Source organism: Wyeomyia smithii, chromosome 3 (assembly GCF_029784165.1).
Source record: "Wyeomyia smithii strain HCP4-BCI-WySm-NY-G18 chromosome 3, ASM2978416v1, whole genome shotgun sequence".
Classification (NCBI taxonomy): Eukaryota; Metazoa; Arthropoda; class Insecta; order Diptera; family Culicidae; genus Wyeomyia; species Wyeomyia smithii.
This window is the reverse complement of record NC_073696.1, coordinates 22,919,909-22,942,777: the sequence shown is the minus strand read 5'-3', so window position 1 is coordinate 22,942,777 and position 22,869 is coordinate 22,919,909. Positions and strand designations below refer to the sequence as shown.

Below are 22,869 nucleotides of genomic sequence, written 5' to 3'. Positions count from 1 at the left end.
TTTTTTTCGGGTATTCCGTTGGAAATCATCAAAAACCTAAGATTAAAAATTTGGTATCCGGCCTATACACTGTAATCGGCACGTTACTGCCAAGTGGATTCCACTTACTTCTGTGCTAATAGATGAAACATTTCATATCTACGTGAAATACACTTGCGTTTCAGTTCACAGCACAAAATCAAGAGTCTTACACTTCGGTTTGCCATGTTATGCATACCAAAATCAATCATTTTACACTCAGGTTTCAATGCTTGCACACATCAAATGCCAAAACACGTTGAAATAGCGTGGATTCCAATAAAAATGGATATTTGTCGACATAATAATATTATTAGGTTCGTTTATTGACATTCATATGTAACGAGCATTAGGGATTAACGTGCGATTAATTTTCAGTGTACATCTAATTTCGAAATCTATATTCGAAAACTCCATGGCAACATTGCCCAGCTGGTGTTTCATGCTGTCAACTGCTTTTTCGTTCCCGTGCCACATATTGGGCACTTTACCTTAAGTCATATGACATTCGACTACGCAGGACGGAATTTTCTTCGCTGGTTGGTTCCTGGTTGACTACTTGTTCGGAAGAAAAATCGGATTGTTTGTCCCGGATTGGCCCCATCAGTGGAATTCTCAATCATAGTTCGTTAGAGGACGCGTTCCGAATACCACAGCAACACAATGTCCGAAGTGCAGGATTTAATGTCGTCTCTACCAGATGACAAAATTGGTAAGATTATGAGATTTGTTTTTCTGCTCACAATTGCCATCGCCAAAAGAAAATCAATAGTTTGAGAAAAAAGTGCTTTTAGATTGTTTCTGATACGAATTATTTTAAATAGTTCAAAGTAACAATACCATCTAGTCATCCATTGGTCAGCAGTGAACAAAATTGATAAGATTTTTTCGGAAAAATTAATCACGTGACGACTTGAATTTTGTGTTTACTCGCAGATATGATAGCTGCCACCAGCGTTTTGCAGCAGCAGGCCGGAGATATCCGCCAGAACAAACCGAACTGGTCGTCCTACATGCAGTCGCTGATGATCTCGCAGGAGGACTTCGCCTGTGTCAGTAGTTTGGACAAGGACAAAAAGTCGCAGGCCCAATACTTGCGGGAAAACCCTGGCCAATGTGCTAAAACCTTTCTGAATCTACTCTCGCACGTATCCAAAGACCAAACCATCCAGTATATTTTGGTGATGATTGACGATCTGCTGCGGGAGGACCGCACTCGTGTGCAAATCTTCCACGATTACGCCAACAAGCGAAAGGAGAGCGTCTGGGCGCCGTTTTTAAATTTGCTAAATCGGCAGGATGGGTTCATCGTGAACATGGCATCCCGGGTTGTTGGTAAGCTGGCTTGCTGGGGCCAGGAGTTGATGCCCAAGTCGGATCTGCACTTCTATCTGCAGTGGCTCAAGGATCAGCTGACAGTGGCTGTGAGTATTGCTAACGGGATTGGCCCGAACTTTCTGTCTTTTTTTTTATCGCACTGTTGATGCTAACCACTGGCTGGATGATGTTGGGTGATACTAATTCTGACTGTTTAGCAAAACAAAAAATAAGAACGGATTTGCACTTTCGCTAACAGGACATCGCTGTGATGAGTGTGATGTGTTCCTGTTTCACTGCTAGCGTGTCCTTGTTTTCTGTGACTTCTATTTTGACGTTGATCGTTTGATTCACTAACGCACTCTCGGATTACTAACTCTTACGATGTTTAGATTGTTATCCCAAAGCTGGTTTTTTGTGACAAGGGAAGCTGCCTTGGAAATTTATATGATTCTTCGGAGGGATTTCACGCCACGCCATTCTCCAGAGACAAGTCTGCGTAAAATCTCTCTTCTATAGAATGCGAATGAGGAATCGTCAAATTCTCCTAGGTTGCTTGCGATTGACTAAATTACCAAGTATTGGCCCCGTATGAAAACAAAAGAGTTGTGTTCCTGTTTTGGGTTATGCCTGTATTGGAAAAAAACTTTATTTTTTCCGAATTGTTGTAAAATTCTTCAACTGTTCTGTAATCTGTTTTGTCGAGGTAGGCCCAAAAGCTGTTGATAGAAATTGAAGCGGCAGACCGAAAGCGAGCAAAAGAGGCAGCAGCGGCTCACCACCATGGGCATGGACATCACACTCATCACGGTGGTCTTGGCGACCAGCAGCACCACCATCAGCATCACCAGATCCAGGAAAAATACCGTGAAATATCGAGTGCCATCGATGAACCACGGCAGCGCTCGGTAGACGGATCGCTGCACGTCTCCCTAACGGTAGTCGCCCCAGATCTCATGCCTCTTCATTTTAGCGCCGGAGAGCTTTTTCTTTCGTTTGTACTGAACAGAAGCCATTCAGCCTCTGCTAGATATACCATATACCGCCAAATTTCTCCATCTTCACGACATACTTTTCAATTTGGACTGTTTTGTGATGTTGAAATTTTGTCATTCGATGTACTATGCACCTCAGCATGATGGCACCGCTACCTGTCCGAAAGGTTCCTATCGCAATTTCTTTCACTATGCCTCCTCTATTAGAATAATTCACAATCTGTCCTCTTAATATGCACTTATCTACCATCGGCACACTTTCTCAGTTCTAGATTATTATGTTTTGCAGTCACGCTCGCATGCTGCACCGCGATGGTACCATTTTAGTAAATCTTTTTTTTATCATTAATATCAATATTAAAGGTTTTTTTTAAACTGTATTCTAATACGGGTTTCTGCTCCATATTGTAGAATAACGAATACATTCAATCAGTTGGCCGTTGTCTCCAGATGATGCTACGTGTGGATGAGTACCGCTTTGCGTTCGTCACCGTTGACGGGATCAGCACCCTGATTAGTATTTTGTCTTCGCGCGTAAACTTCCAGGTATGTTTTCTGCATTGCACTTATTAGCTCAATAACTTCAAAACTTTTCTTGTTTGTTCGTAGGTCCAGTACCAGTTGGTATTCTGCCTGTGGGTTCTAACGTTTAACCCGCTGCTGGCGGAGAAGATGAATAAATTTAACGTGATCCCCATTCTTGCGGATATTCTAAGCGACAGCGCCAAGGAGAAGGTGACTCGCATTATACTAGCGGTGTTCCGCAATATGATTGAGAAGCCGGAGGACTCGCAGGTCGCTAAGGAGCACTGCATTGCCATGGTCCAGTGCAAGGTTATGAAGCAACTGCAAATTCTTGAGCAGCGTCGCTTCGACGACGAGGACATTGCGGCCGACTTGGAATTTCTCATCGAGAAGCTGCAAAACTCAGTGCATGATCTGAGCTCGTTCGATGAGTACGCGACCGAGATCAAGAGCGCTCGGCTGGAGTGGTCACCAGTGCACAAGTCAGCCAAGTTTTGGCGCGAAAACGCGCAGCGTTTGAACGAGAAAAACTACGAGCTGCTGCGCATTTTGGTCCATTTGCTAGAAACATCGAAGGACCCGCTTGTGCTGTCGGTCGCTAGCTACGATATTGGAGAATATGTTCGCCACTATCCGAGAGGAAAGCAGTAAGTATCTGCCACTGAAATAAATGTTTTGATCATATTATCTATATCTTATTTCAACAGTGTTATTGAACAATTGGGAGGAAAGCAGCTCGTCATGCAGTTGCTGGCCCACGAAGATCCCAATGTTCGCTACGAAGCTCTGCTGGCAGTGCAGAAGCTGATGGTCCACAACTGGTAACTGTTATTTAATCTTTTGAAAGCCGTATCCACTATACTATTAAATTTTTAGGGAGTACCTTGGCAAACAGCTAGAGAAGGAAAACGAAGGAAAGGCTCCACAGACAGGAGCAACACTCAGCGGAAAAGCTTAGGCTGTTCACGTTTCGTTGGTTTTGTTTGTCCTGTTTCGTTGTTTTTTTTTTTCTTGCAAACCCGGTGCATGTTTTTTCGCATTCCTGTCTATCGAAAGCTATGCTATTTTTTCTCCGAAATATTGTTTGTTGAGTCACGCTTGTAATGAGCTATACGTGGCGAATTTTAAAGGCCCTCGCAAATCGATGGCGTTGTTCGTATTTTAATAAAAGATGTATTATTGATCAATCCACAAAAAAAAATCAAGCTTAAGTATAATCTAGTGTAGCTTAGAATCGGTGGAAAGTGCGGTTTCTCGGTTCGCCTTCGAGCAACCAAAAACAGCACTCGACCTAGGTGTGTAACAGAATGTATTTACTAAAATAAATTACTATCGTGTTATCTGATGTATCGTCGAGTTTTATTCTAATACGAAATTACTGAGAAATTTTTTTCACGACTATATTCTAGTTCATATCTAGCGGTGTCGAACAGCGTCTGATTCCAGAATAGACTTACGACAAGTGAAGCTTCGATGAGCTATGTTCTAGACCAGCGGTTCTCAACCTGGGGTACGCGTACCCCTGGGGGTACTCGAAAGCCTTCAGGGGGTACGCGAAAGAAAAATCAGTAATGGCGGACAAAGCAATTTTTCTTTATAATACTTAATTTGTTGTTCAATCTAGCTCTTAAAACATGACTGTAGCAATCAAATAAACCATAGTTCAATTTGCAACCTTAACTAGACTACCACAACATGATTTACCACTACTCTCTCCCACTCTGCGAGAACATTTCAAATCAGGGGGTACAATCGATATGAAAAAAATCGCCAAGGGGTACGCGGAGAAAAAAAGGTTGAGAAGCACTGTTCTAGACAGTGGGATGACGAAGAATCTTGTACTACGAACAATAAAGAAGTAAATTCGTCTTTAAACAATATACACTAAAGTCGCTTTTTACGCGGGGGATACGTGCCGCGTAAATTGCGGAATCCGCGTAAAAAAAAGCGTAAATTCCGGAATCCGCGTAAATTCCCGAATCCGCATAAAAAACCGCTTAAATTCCGGAATCCGCGTAAAAAGCGACCTTAGTGTATACCTACTGTAAAGTCTATATACGATGCCAGGTGAATGAAAAATATCCCGTTTAAAAAAAAACGCCTAAAACCAACCCGCGTAATGAGCGACCCCAGTGTAGTGAACAGATTGATATACTTATGTTTGTATTTCGAGTACACTAAGGTCGCTCTTTACGCGGGGGATGCGTTCCAAATTTGTATGGGCCCGCATAAAAAACGACTTTTTTGAGTTGCAAATAGAACAAAGAAAACCGTCTTAAAACGTTCAAATCTCGTTTGAATATGATAGTGGCCATTCTAGAGACCAAAATGCAATATTTTAAATTTTGAGTATTTACATAAAAAATTGTGAATTTTTTTGAAAACTGATATATGATCACTCGTGGCCTAAAACGGAAAACGTGATTGAAATGAGGTCGATATCTTGTACCGTTTTTAAGTAATGGAGGAGAGCAACCCGCGTAAGAAGCGACCTTACGTATTTATTTTGAATGCACAGTTTTGAAGTAGAATACTTCTCTCAGGAAGTTCGGCTACATAGGGATGTGAAATGAAAATCTAAAACCGAAAAAAGGGAAAAATATGTCCAATTTCAAATGCTAATAAATCGGCTAGTATTCGATGGATTTCCTTCGTTCTTGCAGCAATAGATTGGAAAATCTTTTAAGATTCTTCCCAAATGCAGATGATTGTAATTTCATTTTTCAAACTTTTGTACTATTGAAAATAGTCAAGCCTTGTCAAAACGAAAACTTCGGCCTCTGATTGGTCATTATATGATTGCTTTCCAAGCACGGTCGACAGAATCATAGACCTTGCCATTTGAAATGTGCTATTTGGCCTATATAAGAGCCTGTTTCACCCGAAGCCGCTCATTATAATACTAGACTGCAACAACAGCAGTCCTCCCTTAGCAGCAGCAGTGGATACAGCAGCAGTAGCAGTGCAGCGGACAACGGCCACAGCTGTGGTATGGCACAGTACGGCTGTGGTATGGCAACGGAGCGCGTCTCAGCATCGATAGCAGGACCAGGTGATGCAGGGCAGCGGATACCAATGGCAACGGAAGCGTCCACTACTGTGGCAACGGGGATACCGCAGCGGTTGACGTTGGTCTCAGCATCTATATAAGCAGGGCCAGCTGATGCAGTGTGGCATTTTAGTGAAATGCTGTCTCTGAGCGATAACTGGCACACTAGCAAATGCATTCAATAAAAGGAACGTTCTGGAAAGCTTTCCAGTGTTTATTTTCCCCCAAGGAATACTTTATTTGCACTGCCAGTGATAACGCAAAGATGTGATCGGCATCTTATCAGACATTGAATTAAACAACAAATTGTCCTTTTCAGGATGAAATAAAAACCTAATTGAAGAGTTAACCGTCTCTCTACCATGGTTACTCTAGAGCACCATAGGTTTGGATGCAAAAAGTCTTCAGAAATATTTACCAATCCTACTTAAAATGCATAAATATGTTCTTGAACAATCAGTATATTGTTAAAGAATATATTCATGCATTTTGAGTAGCATTGGTAAACATTTCGAAGGACTTTTCGCATCTGAGCCCATGGTGCTCTAGAGTAACCATGGTAAAGAGAGGGTTAATATTTTCTCTTAGCCCTCTAGTGCCCAATGCCGCCATTAGGCGGGCTTCAGTTGAAGTTCCGTAAAGCTTTAATAAATACTTAAAAAGTGTTTATAATGGTTTATAATAATTTTATCGAAGTCCGTTTAGAAATTAATTTGGGCACTAGAGGGTTAAATCAATTTACACTTTCAACAAATTTGGAACAGATACATATTTGGCTTCATCTTCGTGTCTCAGAACGTACTGAATTATCTTTTCCTTCAGTCATGAGCACGACACGTAAAGCTTTCATTATCGGCATAAAAATTAATTTTTCGCATAATCAAAATTCAAAAATTATCAAGTCCAAATCATGACAAGCAATTATATTATTGAGAATGGTCAGTCCTTGTTGAAGCGCGAAATTTGAATGATCTGATTAGTCGTTAATATGATTGCTTCCCAAGCACGGTCGACAGAATCATAGACCTTGCCATTTCAAATTTGCTATTTGTCTGTATAAGAGTAAGGATGGGAAATATCGACTGAAATGGCTATCGATAGTTATCGATGATTTCCTACTACTATCGATAGGTTTTTCATCCCTATATAAAAGCCTGTTTCAGTCGAAGCCGCTCATAATAGTTCTAGACAGCGGCAACAGCAGTCTTCCCTTAGCAGCAGCAGTAGCAGTACAGTAGATACCAGGCGGATAGCGGCCACAGCTGTGACACGGCAATGCACTAGTGCACTAGTTGCAGCGGATCTCAGCATCGATAGCAGCTGATGCAGTGAGGCACTTTAGTGAAATGCAGTCTCTGTGCGACAGCAGGCACTAGTAGGGTGTTTGATCCTGGTTCGAACTAGTTTCAGCGTTTTTCATGATATACTTGGGTTGATCTCAGCGTTTCTAATAACTGATGGCAGTTATGTATCAAGATTGACTTCTAATGTGAAAACACACTTATAACGAATATATTGTAGTACTCAAAACTGTATTTCAATGCCTGAATGATTTACTTTTCAATATTTAATGACAGAGAAATAATGATCCAGGTTCGAACCATGCTGATTGTGGTTTGAACCATTTATATGATCCTGGTTCGAACTACTGATTAAATCGAGCAAAAGTTTTTTTACTCCTCCAAATATGCAATATTCTTTCAAAGACTCAAACAAATACTGAACGGATATGGATAACCCCTAATAGCATACTAATTTACCAAAAAGTTTTTAAATATTTGGACTGCTTTGACTGAAATATAAAAAATACGCAGCGACTCTAGCGGTGATATAAGGAAGCTTGCTAGTTCGAATCACGATCATCGGTAGTTCGAAGCAGGATCAAAAATATACTGTCATATTTTTGTTTAAAATTTATTTCAACTAACCTTTCAATTGAAAAAATGTTACAGGAATGGAATAATATTCATGTCCAAATGTTTCAAAACTGTTCTTGCTCGAATATAATTGCTTTGGATACTATATAATAATGACGACGAACCAGGTCGTATATGAACAACCGAAGCCAAAATCAACGCTGTTTTAATTGTAAATAAATTAACTTAAGGCTGTAATTTTCAATATGTAAAAAAATCCTATGTTAAGACAGATATCGAAAGCATATTATGCAATCGTTCTAATCTTAAATAACTGAATTTAATAAGATTATTCGGGATTTTTCGTAATAGTTCGAACCAGGATCAATTTTGGCATGGTTCGAACCAGGATTAAAAACCCTAAATGCATTCAATGAAAAGTTGACTCATTTTGACAACACATGAGCCGTCTAGTTTTGAGTGTTAAATCAGCTTTTCACTGTTTATTTTATCACAAGGAATACTTTATTCGCACTGTCAGTGATAACGCCAAGATGTGATCGGTATCTTATCCGATATTGAATTAAACAACAAATTAAAAAATGACTGACACGCAAGCAGCCACATTTTCTTGTAAAAGTATTCTACTTCATCCTTGCGGTCGTGGCTTTGCACACAACCCTCCTGTGATTTTTTTACGTATTTTTACGATTTTTCCGATTTTTCCCAGTGACACAAATCAGAGTCTTTGTTTAGAATAAGAGTCCCGCAAAGATGAAACCAAAGGAACCAAATCAGTGTCAAACGAGGGTACCAATCGAGCAATGTAAGTAAACAAGGAGATAATGTTAGGAGTGGATAAAAAGTGTTGTAATTAAGCGTGATGAAGAATATGTGTTTTTCCGAAGTTTCAACTACATATTTTAATTCAACATTAAACCTGAACACTTGTTCAGTTGAAAATAGTGTTTAAAAGAGCATCATCGGTGTAATCTTTCAAAACTGTGTACCTTGTGAAGAATTTCAAAAAATGATTTTCGCTTATGCATGGTGAAAAACAGAACTGTATAGTTCTTGGCAACAAACGGCATAAAAACGGTGTTGCCGAAACGATAGATTTCGCGCGACTCTATATACACATAGACTCTGTTTGTGTGTACTCACACCTGTCAGTTTTTTGTTTGTTTGCCAAAAGTTTGCAAAAAAGTCCTCGCGCGTTCAAGCATTCATTGTATATTTTACCGGCAAGTTTCATCTTGTAAAATATATGCTATTTTCAAGCATTTTATTATTAATTATCCTTGTTTGTGTTGTAGATTGTGATGTTTAATGTTATTAGCATATTATAAACATGATTTGAACATCCCATACATAAACACCGAGCTACAGTAAACAAATAAAAGAAGATGAAAATTCTGCAACCAAACTGGGTTCATCATGATGGTAAGTTCAATGCTGATCCTGCATAAATCTTATTTTTAACGTAAACTTTGTAATTTCTAGAAAAATCGATTTTTTCCATCGACATTCACCCGAGTGGGGAAAAGTTCTCCACCGGGGGGCAGGGAAACGACTCGGGTCGAGTCGTCATCTGGAACATGGCGCCCGTGGTGGACGAGGAAGCCGAGAAAGATCCCACTGTGCCGAAGATCCTGTGCCAAATGGACAACCATTTGGCCTGCGTAAACTGCGTCCGATGGAGTGGCAGTGGTACGATGTTGGCTTCCTGTGCCGACGATAAACTGATTATGATTTGGAAAAAAACCGCCGGTGGCGGTATCGCATTCGGCTCGGCGAAAACGGCCGAACACTGGCGCTGCATTTCGACGCTGCGTGGCCATGCAGGCGATGTGCTTGATCTAGCCTGGTCACCGCAGGATCAGTTTATAGCCAGCTGTAGCGTGGACAACACGGTTATCATTTGGGATGCGAAAGAATTTCCCAGTATTATTCAGGTGATGAAAGGACACACCGGATTGGTCAAGGGAGTAACATGGGATCCCGTTGGGAAGTTCCTCGCGTCCCAGAGTGATGATAAAACGCTGAAGATTTGGAAAACGTCAAACTTTTCGCTGTTCAAAACCATTACTGATCCTTTTGAAGAGTGTGGTGGTACGACGCATATTTTACGTCTGTCGTGGTCCCCGGATGGTCAGTATTTGGTGTCCGCACACGCTATGAACGGAGGTGGTCCTACTGCACAGATTATTGAACGGGACGGATGGAAGTGCGATAAGGACTTTGTTGGTCATCGCAAAGCAGTCACCTGCGTGAGGTTTCACAATGCTATTCTGAAGAGGATGGCTCCGAAGGGGAACAAACCTCAGCAATACTGCTGCCTAGCGGTTGGAGCTAGGGATAAAAGTTTGTCTGTGTGGTTGACTGCTTTGCAGCGGCCGCTAGTAGTGGTGTACGACCTCTTCCAAGATTCTATTTTGGATGTCAGCTGGAGTCACAATGGATACATTCTGATGGCTTGCAGTAGCGATGGTCGTGTGGCGTGTCTTCAGTTTAATGAAGAAGAGCTTGGAAAGCCTCTTCCGGAAGAAGAGAAAAATAGCCTCTACCAGCGGATGTACGGAAAAGATATCACGCTAGATCTCTACACACAGTCCAACAAAGATATGATTATCGAATATCCGGATGTGCTTGATGCGACGCAAACAAAGTTGACTGCTCCAACATTGATTCCTCAAGCAGCAGCAGGACAGGTTCAAGTAGAAAAGTCTACCGATAAAGATAAGACTACCACAGTGTCGCAGACATCGGTCAAATCTGCTCCAAGTCAGGAAGCTCAGCGACCCATTGCGAAACAAATCGAGACGAAAACCGTCGACGGAAAGCGAAGAATTACTCCCGTCTTTATTCCCTTGACGGACGATGTGGAAATGCCAGCTTCCGGCAGTGGACAGTTTTCTAGCAGCAGCGCTAGCAGAAGTAGCATTATCACGGTTGAGAAGAAAACAGATTTATCTACAGGCGACGATAAAGCTACTGCGTCGACCTCCAGCTCCGTAGACAATCTTGTGGAGCAAACCGTTAAGCTGGACATTCGATTGAAAAAACGCACCCCGCCGCCGAATCGAACTGACCGTTTGGAACATCTCCCGAAACTTCCCGGGCCAGAGCAAGGCTCTGAACCGAGCACGAGCGCTAGTCCACAAACCCCCGTCGTATCGGGCAAAGTCACCGTACTGACGGGAAAGGTTACGAGAGCCCTCGGTGACTATCGAGTACAGGTTTGGAATAATGCCGTCAAAACAGGATATGGGGCGCTCTGCCGTGTCGCGGGTCATTTACTATCCATTCCACGCGATGACAAAAAGATTTGGGAATCGGTTATCGGTTCCCCGGTGGTTAGCCTGTCTCTATCCAAAAAGTATGTCGTATTCTGCAGCTTGGATGGAAGCATTCGCTATCTGGATATACGAACCGGATCGCCGGTTCTACCGGTGATGAGCTTAACTAGTCCGGTGGTGCAGTGTACTTTTGTAAGGCTTAGCTATTTGTTTGCTTGATTGTAGGTTTTAGTTTTTTTTTTCTATTGCAGAGTGCCAATTGCAAATTGGCTGGCGTACTGACGGAAAATTGTACGCTCCGAGTGTGGGACATGGATGAACAGAGCATCTTTCTGAATGGTAGCTGTCGGGATATTATGGGCACGAGTGAGTGTGGATTGAGTCTTCCCACGGGTGGTAATAATTTTCAGTGTGATAAATTTTGCAGGTTATGCGTCGATTTTCCATTTGTCCGATAACGGTATTCCGTTTATAGTGCTAGCCAATGGGTCATCGTTTTCTTATAGTAAAAAGCTGGAAAGCTGGGTCGTCACAAACGGTGCGGACCCGGTGATGCGGCACGGTTTGTTCTGCAGCAAACCCGGTCCGATGGTGCGAAACATTAAATCGTTTCCTCTTACCACAATTCAATCGTTCGGTAACTTCCCTCCAACAAATATCATGAATTTTCTCAAGTGGTAAGTTGGATAGACAAATGTTTTGAAAAGAGAGATAAAGTTCCCATTTCATTTCCTTACAGTACTGATAACAGTTGGGAAATACCCGCATCACTGGCATTTGTTGAGAATCAGATAAAAATAGCGGAAATGATTAATTCGCCAACGGAGCTCAAACACTGGTACCTAATGCTCGGCTTTCAGCTAGCGCAGCACGGAACCGAAGACAAGGTACGTCAAGTGTTAGACCGATTGCTTGGGACCACATTTCAGCTACCCACTACCGGTCCCGAGGCAACTATACTCGGTATCCCGAAAACCACCTTGCTGGAGGAGATTCTCAACCAACTCAAAACGCAACCTCAGTGGCAACGAATCTATATGGAGTATACCGAGCAGCTGAAATTACGGCTTAACGCTGACGATGACGAACCCAAGGAAAGTCCTACCGTAAGTTAGTAACCCGTCTGTTGTACCTATAATATGTGAGTGAAGATCCTGGAGATTTGTTTTACGGGCGCTTCGAGACCGCCTCGTTGTAATTTTGAATGAAGGAGGTAAAATGTTGTGGTCAAAGTTTACTTTCGGCGTCTATTCTGGAACTGTTCGAAATCCAAAGAAGATTACTGTCTTCCGTGTTCTTTTCTCTTTTTTTTTCAAATTGTGTTATGCATTCCTAACTGCAATGTATGCCTTTTTTGGTGTATTTGCTATAAATTCTGAGCTAAACGTGGGATTTGTATTTTTGGCCTTTTTCTAACTTTTGGAAGTGTTTTCCGCAATTCTGAACTTAGCTTGGTATCATTTTTTAGCCTTTTTGGGTTCTGAGCTAAAATTTGAAATTACTGGTCGTGGCCCGGGTTTAGCGCGTACGATTCCCTAAAAACTTATTATAGCAGTACGTAGCACAGTTCATCCATTATAGCATCCATGTGTCATTGGAAGCCATAGAAAAAGTTGTCTAGCAACCTAATTAGCGAGAAAAATCTAGTCAAAACAAAAGTCTCTAGCCGCAGATGCCATCACGCTGCTATCAAAACAGTTAAAATCGCTCTTTGCATACGTGATAGACTTATCAGAAAACTGAGAGGGCGACAGCTGAGCGAATTAGAAAAAAAAAAAACTAGAAATACCATAAACATTAACCTTGGCTCGACTTCTTCGTCGCGCCACCGAACTTTCTCGGAAACTGAGAAAACGTATTGCAGTTGGTATCAGAAGAAGAGGATCTCTTCACTGACGGGTGTTTGTTTGCGTTTTGTTTATCAACCACACGTGAAAAAATCGATAACACATATATGTGCTGCCTGCTGCGGGATTACCCGTTCTGTGAAGGTAATCGCGAATAGGTTTACAAATATTCGCGTAATCATCTGTGATAACCGACAGACCAAGCGCGAGTGCAAATTTATTAAATCTATTTATATAATTATTTACTTTTTGAGCGCCTCATCAGGCGGTCTGCGTAGCTCAGTAAGCAACTAACTCTCACCAAAGCCAGACGGCAGCAGCATGATGAATAATAACATTAACGGAACGGTGGACGGTGAAACAATCGTAGAATTTGACTCCCTCGGTAAGTTGTGTGATTCATCTCTGTGCTGAGTCATTCTAATGCCAGTGGTTAGATTCCAAGGTTCATGAGCTGATAAACGCTGCCATCAAGGTACGCCACAATGCGTACTGTCCGTACAGTAACTTCGCCGTAGGAGCAGCGCTCCGAACAACCACCGGTGAAATCATCACCGGGTGTAACGTCGAGAATGGAACGTACGGGCCGAGCGTTTGTGCGGAAAGGGCTGCTATCTGTAAGGCTGTCAGTGAAGGCTTTCGAGAATTTGAAGCCGTTGCCGTGGTAGGCTTACAGGAGACACAATTCACCACTCCCTGTGGCACCTGCCGGCAGACTCTATCCGAGTTCTGCCGCAAGGACATTCCGGTGTACGTGGCTAAACCGGCACCGGCTCGGGTTCTGGTGACCTCATTGTACAAGCTGCTGCCACATGCGTTTTTCCCCACCTTTCTGAAAAACTAAGCTCTGACGTGGGCCAACTCTTAATTAGAGAAAAAGTTTCGTGTAGTATTTCGTCATGCTGGTATATCGAAAGAAAAAAAATGCTTTTCAACTGGTCAGTATGTATAGTAAATTTAATCATGAACCTTACCTTACTCACACTATACCAAAAGATTTAGATAATATATTTACTTAATGTGTTGAAACAACCTTTTTGACTATGCTAGGGTATATTCTGTAGAAGTTTTTCACAAGCCAGATATAAGTTTAAGCTTCAAAGAGTAATAAATGGATTACAATAGTTGTTTCGTCGTTGAATAGATAAAATATTGGACAATTTTGTGATATTTTAGTTATCATTATTACATCGTTGCTCAGCTGTGGATACTATAGCAAATTATCAAGGACGAATTTTCATGTGTAATAGCCATACTTCAAAATTTGATACCTACCATCTACGTTGTAATCCACTATATCAGGGTAAAAACTATACGAATCCTTACCATCTCAACGGGTCAACTATAGTGTTTGCTTCCATGCTGTTGTGGGTCGAAATTTAGATGCAAGTGATAGAGAGGCAGAATCGCTCTAGAAGCGTTTTATTCTACATTGTTTGCGCTGTATTTCGCAATCTGATGTAATAGAATCTGAGTAAACTTGTTGTATCTCATTTGCTTTAACACACTATTTTTGTAAATGCATTGAGTTTGAACACTGACTTCATTTTTTGAAGTAGAATACTTCTCTAAGGAAGTTCGGCTACATAGGGATGTGAAATGAAAATCTAAAACCGAAAAAAGTGAAAAATATGTCCAATTTCAAATGCTAATAAATCGGTTAGTATTCGATGGATTTTCTTCGTTCTTGCAGCAATAGGTTGGAAAATCTTCTAAGATTCTTCCCAAAAGAAGATAATTGTAATTTTGTTATTCACACCATTGTACTATTGAAAACAGTCAAGCCTTGTTAAAACGAAAAATTCGACCTCTGATTGGTCGTTATATGATTGCTTCCCAAGCACGGTCAACAGAATCATATACCGTGCAGTTTTAAACATGCTATTTGGCCTATAAAAGAGCCTGTTTCAGCCGAAGCCGCTCATAATAGTTCTAGACAGCGACAACAGCAGTCGTCCTCCCTTAGCAGCAGCACCAGCAGTGCAGTGGATACCAGCGATGGCGGAAAGCGGCCACAGCTGTGACGTAGCAATGGATAGCACACTAGTTGCAGCGGATCTCAGCATCGATAGCGGCTGATGCAGTGAGGCACTTTAGTGAAATGCAGTCTCTATGCGATAGTGGGCACTAGTAAATGCATTCAATGAAAAGTTGACTCATTCTGACAACACGTGAGCCGTCTAGTTTTGAGTGTCAAATCAGCTTTTCACTGTTTATTTTATCATAAGGAATACTTTATTCGCACTGTCAGTGATAACGCAAAGGTGTGATCGGCATCTTATCCGATTCCGATACTAAAATGAAAAACAAATTGCCCCTTCCGGATGAAATAAAAACTTGATTGAAGAGTTAATATTTTCTAATGAGTAAATTCACATTTTCAAATTTGTAAATGTTATAAATTTTACTTTATCTCCGTGTCTCAAAATTTAAAAACAAGCCCCAATCATGACAAGCAACTTACTATATTATTGAAAATGGTCAATCCTTGTTGAAGCGCAAAATTCGATTGATCTAATTAGTCAATGTTTATTTACTAGAAAAAAGGATTGACACGCAAGCAGCCGGGTTATCTTTCTTGTAAAAGTATTCTACTTCAACCTTGCGGTCGTGGCTTTGCACACAACCCTCCTGTTATTTCTGCAAAATAGCCAAACGATTTCAAACTTTTACACGAAAAGTGACGTGGGGGCGCTCGAGCAATCTAGTTTGCTCTGCGTAATGATCACGTGTTTATTGTGCGTGTTTTATTGTGCAATGTTATAGGAAACGCGTTTTGAAAACCAATATGTTGGCGTAAGAAAATGCATCGCAGCACTTCACTATTCAACCCGAAAAAAAAACATGTATTTTGCGGTGAGAACAAAGAATGGACAAAGTTTAATCATTCATTCTATCATTCCTCTTTAAAACGATGTGTTGGTTGCAGGGAGTTCAATGACAGATTCAAGAGAAATAAATCAATAAAGAGATCGAGAATTGCTCAAAAATCATTTTTTGTAAAAACCGTTTAACCGATTTGTGGCCGAGGGGTCCATCAATATGAACTAACCAAAGTGGTTTTCTCATTTTTTCACTATTATCAATCATTTAGGCACAAAAATATCGTTTTTTAAAGACCTCATGTCACCAGTGGGACGGTTTCAGCGAGAATTGCTCTGTACAATAGCTGTGAAGTACCTCAAGTTGAAACAAAGATGTCGCTATCATCAGTCTCCTACTGCTTTTAATAATTCATTCACTGTAAATAGCATTCATTCAGTGACATTTGGTTGACACTTGTCGTCACATTTCGACGTTTTTTTGTACCAATTCAGTTCTGCGTGCGACGGATCGAAAAAGTAAGTTTAAGCTTAACTTCCTCTATCTTCCCTGCAAATTATTTCTGTTTTTACTTTTCCCAGCACTCGAAACAACATCTGAAAATGGCCTCAATAGCGAACAAGGGATCCGCGCTGGTATCAAGTACGTATCGGCGTTTCTTTTATTCCCAATTACAATCGCATTGCCGTATAATGGCCGCCACTACTTTAGGTTACATAATTTACGCTGTGTTCCTTCTTCTGTAGCACTGTTGACACAGGCCCGGCCAAAGTTCAACGTATTCCTCAAGTACGCCAAGGTTGAGCTAACCCCACCAACTCCCGGAGACATTCCGGCGATTCGGAACGGAGTTGCTCGTATCATCTCGGGTGCGCGAACTGGAGCCTGGAAGAATCTTACCGTCCGGGAGGCTTGGTTGAACTCGCTGGTTACTGCTGAGGTCTTTTTCTGGTTCTACGTTGGTGAGGTCATTGGTAAGCGCCATCTGGTTGGTTATAATGTTTAAGCTAGCGAAAACCGGAGGTTGATTCGAATAAAGTAGCAAAGAAGGGTTGATTAAATGTGAAAAACAAAAACGGTATAAAAACAAATTCTGCTATAAAAAAGCGAAGCAAGAAGCCTTTATTTAGTTAAGTTTTACAACAGTGTTTTATCTGAAATTCGCTCTGGTATAATTTCCAGTCAGTAACTAGTTGTTTATCACCAAGCAGGGACCAGTTTGGGGACGGTTTATCCGTTGCAAGCCAATCGAAGTCGTCCAATTCGTTCCAGTTGTTAACGCTTCCATCCAATCCAGATTCGGTGAAATCATTCTCCAAACCGTCGTAATGCAAATTATACTCGGCCACCTGAATTCGACTACAATCCTCGATAATAGCGCGCGATGTTACCTTCAGGTAGAGGTGACAGTTCCTAGAGCGATGACATCGCAGCTGCTGGCAGGCGACCACGAACTTACAATCGTCGCAATCATCCAGAAAGATTGATCTCGAGGTCGGCCCACACAAGACTAGGCAGTTTTTCAACTTGGTAAATTGCAGCGCCCCAGAGTGACCCTCCAGACGAACGATACAGTCTGTCAATCCAGATGCCGTGACGGTTTGATCGTCGACAGACGTTCGGGGAAGGACGATCAATTCATTGCTTCTTTCCGAAAGGGTCCACTTCATTCTATCACCAATCGATTGCGAATCTGCGGAATCTGTTGCCTTACCAAAACCAAACCGGTTGTCCGGAGGCGCTTTCACCGTTTTCTTACTTTTAAAGCCAAACTTCTTTTTTGGTATGAGCTCATTTTTAAGCGCATCTAACCGTTTGCAGAGTTCGTTAATCGTATTCTGGCACACCTTAATCTTATACTCATGAAGAAAAAAGGTTGAAGTAGAAAGATACCGCTGAAGGTTAGATATTTCCTTCTGGACGCTCTCAAAGGTAGCAACTCGGTCGCAGTCAACGGCGACAACTCCATCTAGAAGGGTGCCTATTTTACGAACCTCTTCATTGAAGGACGCCTCGAAGTACTCAATCGCTTCCGACTCGTCGGCATCCTTCTGGCGTTCTAACTTAGCGCTTTCGATTTGGTTTTTGCGCTCTTTGTGCCGACGATCTAGAATGTCGGTAATCTTTTCCTTCTCGCTGAATCCACAGCCCCCAATCTCATTCGCCGCCTCCATTTGTTTTAGATTTAAACTATGTTTTCTGAGAGTATGTAAATATGTTCAGTATACAATCAATATTTAATCTTCCTTTTTCTTCAAATATATCGGTTCCTTGCTCTCGGCTGCTTCCTTTATCTTTTGCATAAATAGAGCTTTTTTGCTTTGAGCTTCTGCAGCTTCGGCACTGCCGCGTTGATGTTGGCGCTTCAGTTCGTCTAGTCTGGCCTTGCTCGGTTTGGTCACCTCCAGTAATACGTAACCGATTCCGCCGATTGCCGTAAGATATACTGCCGACTTGACGATAGCATTCATGGTCTACTTACTGCTGGCGGCCCTGATGCCCGATGAAGCGGGATTCCCGGCTGCTGCTTGTTCCTGCTTCCAAATCAGCTCGTCGTGCCTACGAATCTTTTCGTCGCCGCCGATGTATTCGCCCACCTGGTAGTAACTTTCCAGAATTAAAGGGTAGTTGTCCCTTACGTAATGTCTGAAATCTGCATCATTGAACAGTTTTTTAAAAATATCCAACTCAGATGAGGATAGGACAGAATTGATGGTAACAATTTAAGTTAAATCGCATGTTAGCTCACCTCTGCTTGTGTTAAGACGGTGCCAACCTAAGTAAGAGACAGCAAACGCAATTGTTTCGGCAGCTATCAGAAAGACGGCTGTTTTCTTTATCCACTTTCTGTACCCGGGACGCGAACTTTTATAAAGCATATTATTTCTACTCGGAACGAATTACCGGCATCGAACAGGGCTTCGTTTTGCTGCTTTTCCGGTCGTCGAAATTGGGTGACAAAGAAAATAACCAAGGAAACACCGATCCGAAGAACTGGACCAAAGGACATTTAATTGAGGCAACGTAAATTATAGCTTTCTGTCAGTGCTAGGGCAGAAAGCGTTTTGCAATCTGTAACTTTTCAGGTAAACATACCTAAGTGTTATCTCGAAAAGCATATTTTTGAATAAAAAGTTTATATTCAAACTTAACGAAAAAAGGATATAGAAAATCGTGAATATGTTTTTCTCAAAGAGACGGCTCAAGTTACCTCAGTCGGTTGTTCTTTGATATTTTTTTAGCACAGTGCGGTCCCGTTTGATGATGAATCACGGCAATCATTTGCTTGTCGTCATCAGAAAAGTTCATCCTTAAAATGTACATTGGTGTCTACACGGTAAGAGTCGAAAACCCATTAATGGGTATTGTTGTACCTACTTTTTTCTGTCATATGCGGCTGTCAAAAAATGGGTAAATTTAAAAATGTGAAATGGGTGAAATTGTACGCATTAGAGAGACATGTTCTTAGAAAAAAAATGGGTCATTTGTTTACCCATTAATGGGTGAAAAAATACTTCAAGCATAGTTTTAGCACAGACTAGCAGACATAACACTTGAAGCAACTTTCCAATAAAATCATCGTTCGGATGCTCCAGTACTTTACGTTAGTAACACTAGCATCATCTGCTGTCGTGTTCGCGCTGCGTCATGTATTTCGACATCAGCGCCAGCGTTACTGCATGTGTCAAATGGGGAACCACAAAATTAACATGAGATTGCATGACAGCGCCCCAGACGGCATTATCGCGTGATGACTGTTATTCGATTAGAAATTTGAAATGATCGTTTTTTGTGGCGATGGAGCTAGGTTCCAGTGTTACGTCTGTTAGTCTGTGGTTTTAGTTTGCTCTGTCGATTTGTTCGCACGCGTTACTTCTACGATCTGTTTTGTTTATTCTTTGTCAGCAATTGCCATGGAAGGACTTTAAAAGAGATTCGATACTGCGTCGTTTAAGAAATTGCAAGGTAAACAGGATGTTATATCAAGTATTGAATATTACAATGTGAGATTTTTTTTATATTAGGTCTAGAATGTTAACTATTCGTCTGGTATTGGCTTTGTTGCAGTGAATAGTGATTCTGACAATTGATGATAGCAGCTAAAATACTCCTGTTTTCGTAAATAAGATTCATTCCTGCAAATAATTAAAAATAATTCATTTCACTTTCACTTCTTTTCATTTTTTTGAGTGATAATCACAAAGTTTCCGTTTATTTAATAATGGGTAAAATTTCACCCATTTCCATTATGTACCCAGTTATTGACGTTTAATCGGTTTACCCGTTAATTGGTAAATCGAGTTTACCCTCTAAATGGGTTGGCTCACTTTTTGGCGAAATGGTTGAAAAAGTACCCATTAATGGGTTTTCGACTCTTACCGTGTAGACGTAATGTTGGCTTTAGTCTTCATTATATCAGAGTAGTTCATTACATCAGAGGTAGAGTGCATATTGTGAAACGAAACTAAAAAGCAAAGCAAACAAAAGCAAAGCCTTTATGTGAAGAAAAAAAAAAAAAAAAAGCAAAGCCTTGGTGCTACATTCCGTATCGGAATTCGACCTTCTGTTTTACTATACACCGACTTCGCAGCCGACTGTTAAGTGTACAGGACAATTGCAGGGTTAGCGCTACGATCCTTCTGACTCTCCCGAGCCGGGACTCGAACATATGACGACTGGCTTGTTAGGCCAGCATCGTACCTTGAGACCAGCTGGGAGATATAATATATGAAACGAAACTACGCTGCTCATTTCAACCGCAGATTTTAACCTTCTCTATTTTATGACCACTTGGTTTCTCAGACTGACTGATTCCATGACCGAAAACTTTCGTCACAGTTAACTAGTTGAATGTTGAGGACTCTGCTCGAACCGGTACGCGCGGGCATCTTGGTCAGAGAAATACGAAAGGCAAAAGTGGAGGTAGCAGCCATACAAGAGGTGCGTTGACCCAAAACCGGAGAACGTGAATTCCGTGCGGTTGATCCGACCGCGGACTTCTTTCAAGTACCACATCTACTACAGTGGCTGCGACAAAGCGGGACGGGGCGTCGATTTCGTGCTACTAGAAAATCAAATGAAGCTTGTCAATATGTCAAGGCCTATTATTGACCGTCTATGCGTATTGAGGATCAAGGGCAGATACTTCAATTACAGATTTATCAACGTGTACGCGCCGGCAAACGATAAAACCGACGACGTAAAGGAGCACTGCTGCTATTCGCATAATAGTCCTATGTAAAATTTGCGAGTCCTATGTAAATTTTGCGAGAATGGGTCCGTTTAGGCATGTTTTTCAAGGATAGTTATCAAAAAAGTTAGGTTTGATTCCCACAACCTCGATTTTATTGGCTATAATCTTGTAGAGCATGCCGAAATGGTCCCATTTCCGCAAACAACAAGAAAACATAGGACTGTTATGCGAATAGTGGCAGAGCAGTTCTAAGAGATCCTTTAGAAAACGTGTGGAGAGTGCCCACAACACGACATGAAGGTCGTCATCGGAGAAGTGAGCGCACAAGTCGGACGAGATCGGACAAGATCGGAGCTCTCTCGTCCCGTTATTAGTAAGGAAAGCCTGTACTCTATCACCAACGACAACGGCTTGAGGTTAGTGAACCTAACCGTGGCCAGGTGAATGGCCATCTGTAGTACCCATTTTGACGTCTGAACATTCGGAAGCACACCTGGAGACATCCCAATGGAGAGACCTGCTCCCATATCGACCACATGCTAATCGATGGCCGGCACTTTTCGGATCGGTGAACCAGCTGGAGTGAACCTAAACGAGCAGTGGAAGCACATCCATGATGCGGTCAGCGAAACAGCGCAAGAAGCGATAGGCATGACAACGGAGACCACGCGTAGTTTGGGGTTCAATGCTGAGTGTCTAGAGGTGACGGAAGAGAGTATACACTAGGGTGGGACAAAAAATAAATGTTAGCTCCCATGTACTTTTCGTGTTCCTTATGGGTCCCATAACAACTGTGTAACTTTTCAGATTGATCGGTTAAACGCCCGATTTGCGCCCGATTTTTAAAGTTTCCATGCGATTTTATTGGGAAAATTCACTTTTTCAAAACTTATTCTCTAGAAATTCCCAGTTGGGTCCTAAAAATATATCGATACATGATATTTGTAGGAAATTTTCCTGGGAAAAACTCTTCTGAAGACCGTAAGGCGCTACGATGCTTGTAGAAACAGCTATTCACTCCAAACAGATTGAATGTCTGACGGACGGCTCACAATTGAAATTTTCCAGCAACACTGCTACAGCATGGCAATACTGAAACAAAATCATCAAAGAAAGCAACCATATATTTTTTTGCTCTAAGTTGTCTTTGGCTTGCGTGAGAATGTGTAACATTTAATAGCGATGGTTTGCTGGGATTGAAAGCTTATGGATAGCACGTCCAGAAATGATACCCGAATGATTGTAATGAGATACGATTTTTTCCATCCTTGGTAGCAGCTAATCGTATGACGCGTCAGATGCGGGAGAAATACCGGAAGGTAAGGTGAAACCTCTTTTCGGTAGGTTTCACCGCCGTAAGAAACGTGAGTACTACCATCACGCAGTGGTGGGCACCATTCCGCTAATTCGCTAATCGCTAATTAGCGACGCTAATATTTAGAAACTGTTAGCGTCGCTAAAATTTTGGCTTTCGAAACGCTAACCGCTAATTCGCTAAATTTTGTAGAGAAGTCAGTCAGTCTTTACCCTAGAATGGTCAGTCTTTACCCTAGAATGGAGTTCCAGTTGTTGTTCAAGCCACAGGAGCATTTTGAAGAACTAGCTCAAGGTGTAGATGGAATTTTCGGCACACCAAGAACTTTTGTAAATTGCAATGCGTTTGAAATTATGACAGCTTTGGTTCTAATTTTCGATTCAGATACTAATTGAATTTTTATGATAACATTCCTGAAAGTATTCATTTTAATGCAAGCTGAATTACTTTTATTAATCCTTGTTTTTACAAAACCAAGTATGAACACCGTTTCGTGAATCTCTTATTGTAAATAGCTCTAAAAAGTAATTGTTTTCGTTTGTTTTACCACAAAAGATCAAAGTGGTCCAAATCTTACAAAACACGAGCAATAAATATAACGATATGACTATTTACATGTTAAAAAGTTAGC

At 41.4% G+C, this 22,869-nt stretch overlaps 7 protein-coding genes across 10 annotated transcripts; 4 read left to right on the top strand and 3 right to left on the bottom strand.

Moving 5' to 3' along the window:
• The first annotated feature begins 494 nt into the window (after positions 1–494).
• On the top strand, positions 495–4,200 carry LOC129726450 (V-type proton ATPase subunit H). Of its 2 annotated transcripts, XM_055683155.1 has the most exons (7): positions 495–730; positions 955–1,442; positions 2,046–2,273; positions 2,742–2,876; positions 2,940–3,502; positions 3,563–3,676; positions 3,732–4,200. In XM_055683155.1, the coding sequence occupies exons 1-7, from the start codon at positions 682–684 to the stop codon at positions 3,811–3,813; spliced, it is 1,659 nt and encodes a 552-aa protein (XP_055539130.1). In that variant the 5' UTR covers positions 495–681; the 3' UTR covers positions 3,814–4,200. The 2 variants fall into 2 exon arrangements, with proteins under 2 accessions (XP_055539130.1, XP_055539131.1); XM_055683156.1 differs by lacking the exon at positions 2,046–2,273 and having other exon boundaries at positions 496–730.
• A 4,715-nt stretch (positions 4,201–8,915) lies between these two features.
• LOC129726447 (protein HIRA homolog) lies at positions 8,916–12,291 on the top strand. Of its 2 annotated transcripts, none has more exons than XM_055683146.1 (6): positions 8,916–9,004; positions 9,077–9,203; positions 9,264–11,251; positions 11,311–11,425; positions 11,487–11,736; positions 11,799–12,291. In XM_055683146.1, exons 2-6 carry the CDS (start codon positions 9,167–9,169, stop codon positions 12,172–12,174), a joined length of 2,766 nt encoding a protein of 921 aa, XP_055539121.1. In that variant the 5' UTR covers positions 8,916–9,004; positions 9,077–9,166; the 3' UTR covers positions 12,175–12,291. The 2 variants fall into 2 exon arrangements, with proteins under 2 accessions (XP_055539121.1, XP_055539122.1); XM_055683147.1 differs by having other exon boundaries at positions 8,942–9,018.
• Positions 12,292–12,667: 376 nt separating this feature from the next.
• On the top strand, positions 12,668–13,938 carry LOC129726458 (cytidine deaminase-like). Of its 2 annotated transcripts, none has more exons than XM_055683169.1 (3): positions 12,668–13,050; positions 13,172–13,291; positions 13,344–13,938. In XM_055683169.1, the coding sequence occupies exons 2-3, from the start codon at positions 13,228–13,230 to the stop codon at positions 13,748–13,750; spliced, it is 471 nt and encodes a 156-aa protein (XP_055539144.1). In that variant the 5' UTR covers positions 12,668–13,050; positions 13,172–13,227; the 3' UTR covers positions 13,751–13,938. The 2 variants fall into 2 exon arrangements, with proteins under 2 accessions (XP_055539144.1, XP_055539146.1); XM_055683171.1 differs by having other exon boundaries at positions 13,161–13,291.
• A 2,215-nt stretch (positions 13,939–16,153) lies between these two features.
• Positions 16,154–16,872, top strand: LOC129726461 (ATP synthase subunit g, mitochondrial). The gene is made up of 3 exons (XM_055683174.1): positions 16,154–16,247; positions 16,311–16,371; positions 16,476–16,872. The coding sequence occupies exons 2-3, from the start codon at positions 16,332–16,334 to the stop codon at positions 16,733–16,735; spliced, it is 300 nt and encodes a 99-aa protein (XP_055539149.1). The 5' UTR covers positions 16,154–16,247; positions 16,311–16,331; the 3' UTR covers positions 16,736–16,872.
• Positions 16,815–17,903, bottom strand: LOC129726455 (tubulin-specific chaperone C). Its single transcript, XM_055683166.1, has one exon. It carries the CDS (start codon positions 17,901–17,903, stop codon positions 16,860–16,862), a length of 1,044 nt encoding a protein of 347 aa, XP_055539141.1. The 3' UTR covers positions 16,815–16,859.
• Positions 17,904–17,966: 63 nt separating this feature from the next.
• Positions 17,967–18,200, bottom strand: LOC129726462 (uncharacterized). Its single transcript, XM_055683175.1, has one exon. It carries the CDS (start codon positions 18,198–18,200, stop codon positions 17,967–17,969), a length of 234 nt encoding a protein of 77 aa, XP_055539150.1.
• A 3-nt stretch (positions 18,201–18,203) lies between these two features.
• Positions 18,204–18,752, bottom strand: LOC129726460 (uncharacterized). The gene is made up of 2 exons (XM_055683173.1): positions 18,479–18,752; positions 18,204–18,382 (listed from the first exon to the last, which is right to left on the bottom strand). The coding sequence occupies exons 1-2, from the start codon at positions 18,606–18,608 to the stop codon at positions 18,204–18,206; spliced, it is 309 nt and encodes a 102-aa protein (XP_055539148.1). The 5' UTR covers positions 18,609–18,752.
• Between the last annotated feature and the right edge of the window lie 4,117 nt (positions 18,753–22,869).

Coding starts and splice junctions, on each gene's coding strand:
- LOC129726450 (XM_055683155.1), top strand. CDS start 682: ATGTCCGAAGTGCAGGATTTAATGTCGTCTCTACCAGATGACAAAATT. Junction 1,443..2,045: donor AGGATCAGCTGACAGTGGCT/GTGAGTATTGCT, acceptor TTGTCGAGGTAG/GCCCAAAAGCTGTTGATAGA. Junction 2,877..2,939: donor CTTCGCGCGTAAACTTCCAG/GTATGTTTTCTG, acceptor GTTTGTTCGTAG/GTCCAGTACCAGTTGGTATT.
- LOC129726447 (XM_055683146.1), top strand. CDS start 9,167: ATGAAAATTCTGCAACCAAACTGGGTTCATCATGATG. Junction 9,204..9,263: donor AAACTGGGTTCATCATGATG/GTAAGTTCAATG, acceptor TGTAATTTCTAG/AAAAATCGATTTTTTCCATC. Junction 11,252..11,310: donor CGGTGGTGCAGTGTACTTTT/GTAAGGCTTAGC, acceptor TTTCTATTGCAG/AGTGCCAATTGCAAATTGGC.
- LOC129726458 (XM_055683169.1), top strand. CDS start 13,228: ATGATGAATAATAACATTAACGGAACGGTGGACGGTGAAACAATCGTA. Junction 13,292..13,343: donor CGTAGAATTTGACTCCCTCG/GTAAGTTGTGTG, acceptor GCCAGTGGTTAG/ATTCCAAGGTTCATGAGCTG.
- LOC129726461 (XM_055683174.1), top strand. CDS start 16,332: ATGGCCTCAATAGCGAACAAGGGATCCGCGCTGGTATCAA. Junction 16,372..16,475: donor GGGATCCGCGCTGGTATCAA/GTACGTATCGGC, acceptor CTTCTTCTGTAG/CACTGTTGACACAGGCCCGG.
- LOC129726455 (XM_055683166.1), bottom strand. CDS start 17,903: ATGGAGGCGGCGAATGAGATTGGGGGCTGTGGATTCAGCGAGAAGGAA.
- LOC129726462 (XM_055683175.1), bottom strand. CDS start 18,200: ATGAATGCTATCGTCAAGTCGGCAGTATATCTTACGGCAATCGGCGGA.
- LOC129726460 (XM_055683173.1), bottom strand. CDS start 18,608: ATGCTTTATAAAAGTTCGCGTCCCGGGTACAGAAAGTGGATAAAGAAA. Junction 18,383..18,478: donor CCGTCTTAACACAAGCAGAG/GTGAGCTAACAT, acceptor TCAATGATGCAG/ATTTCAGACATTACGTAAGG.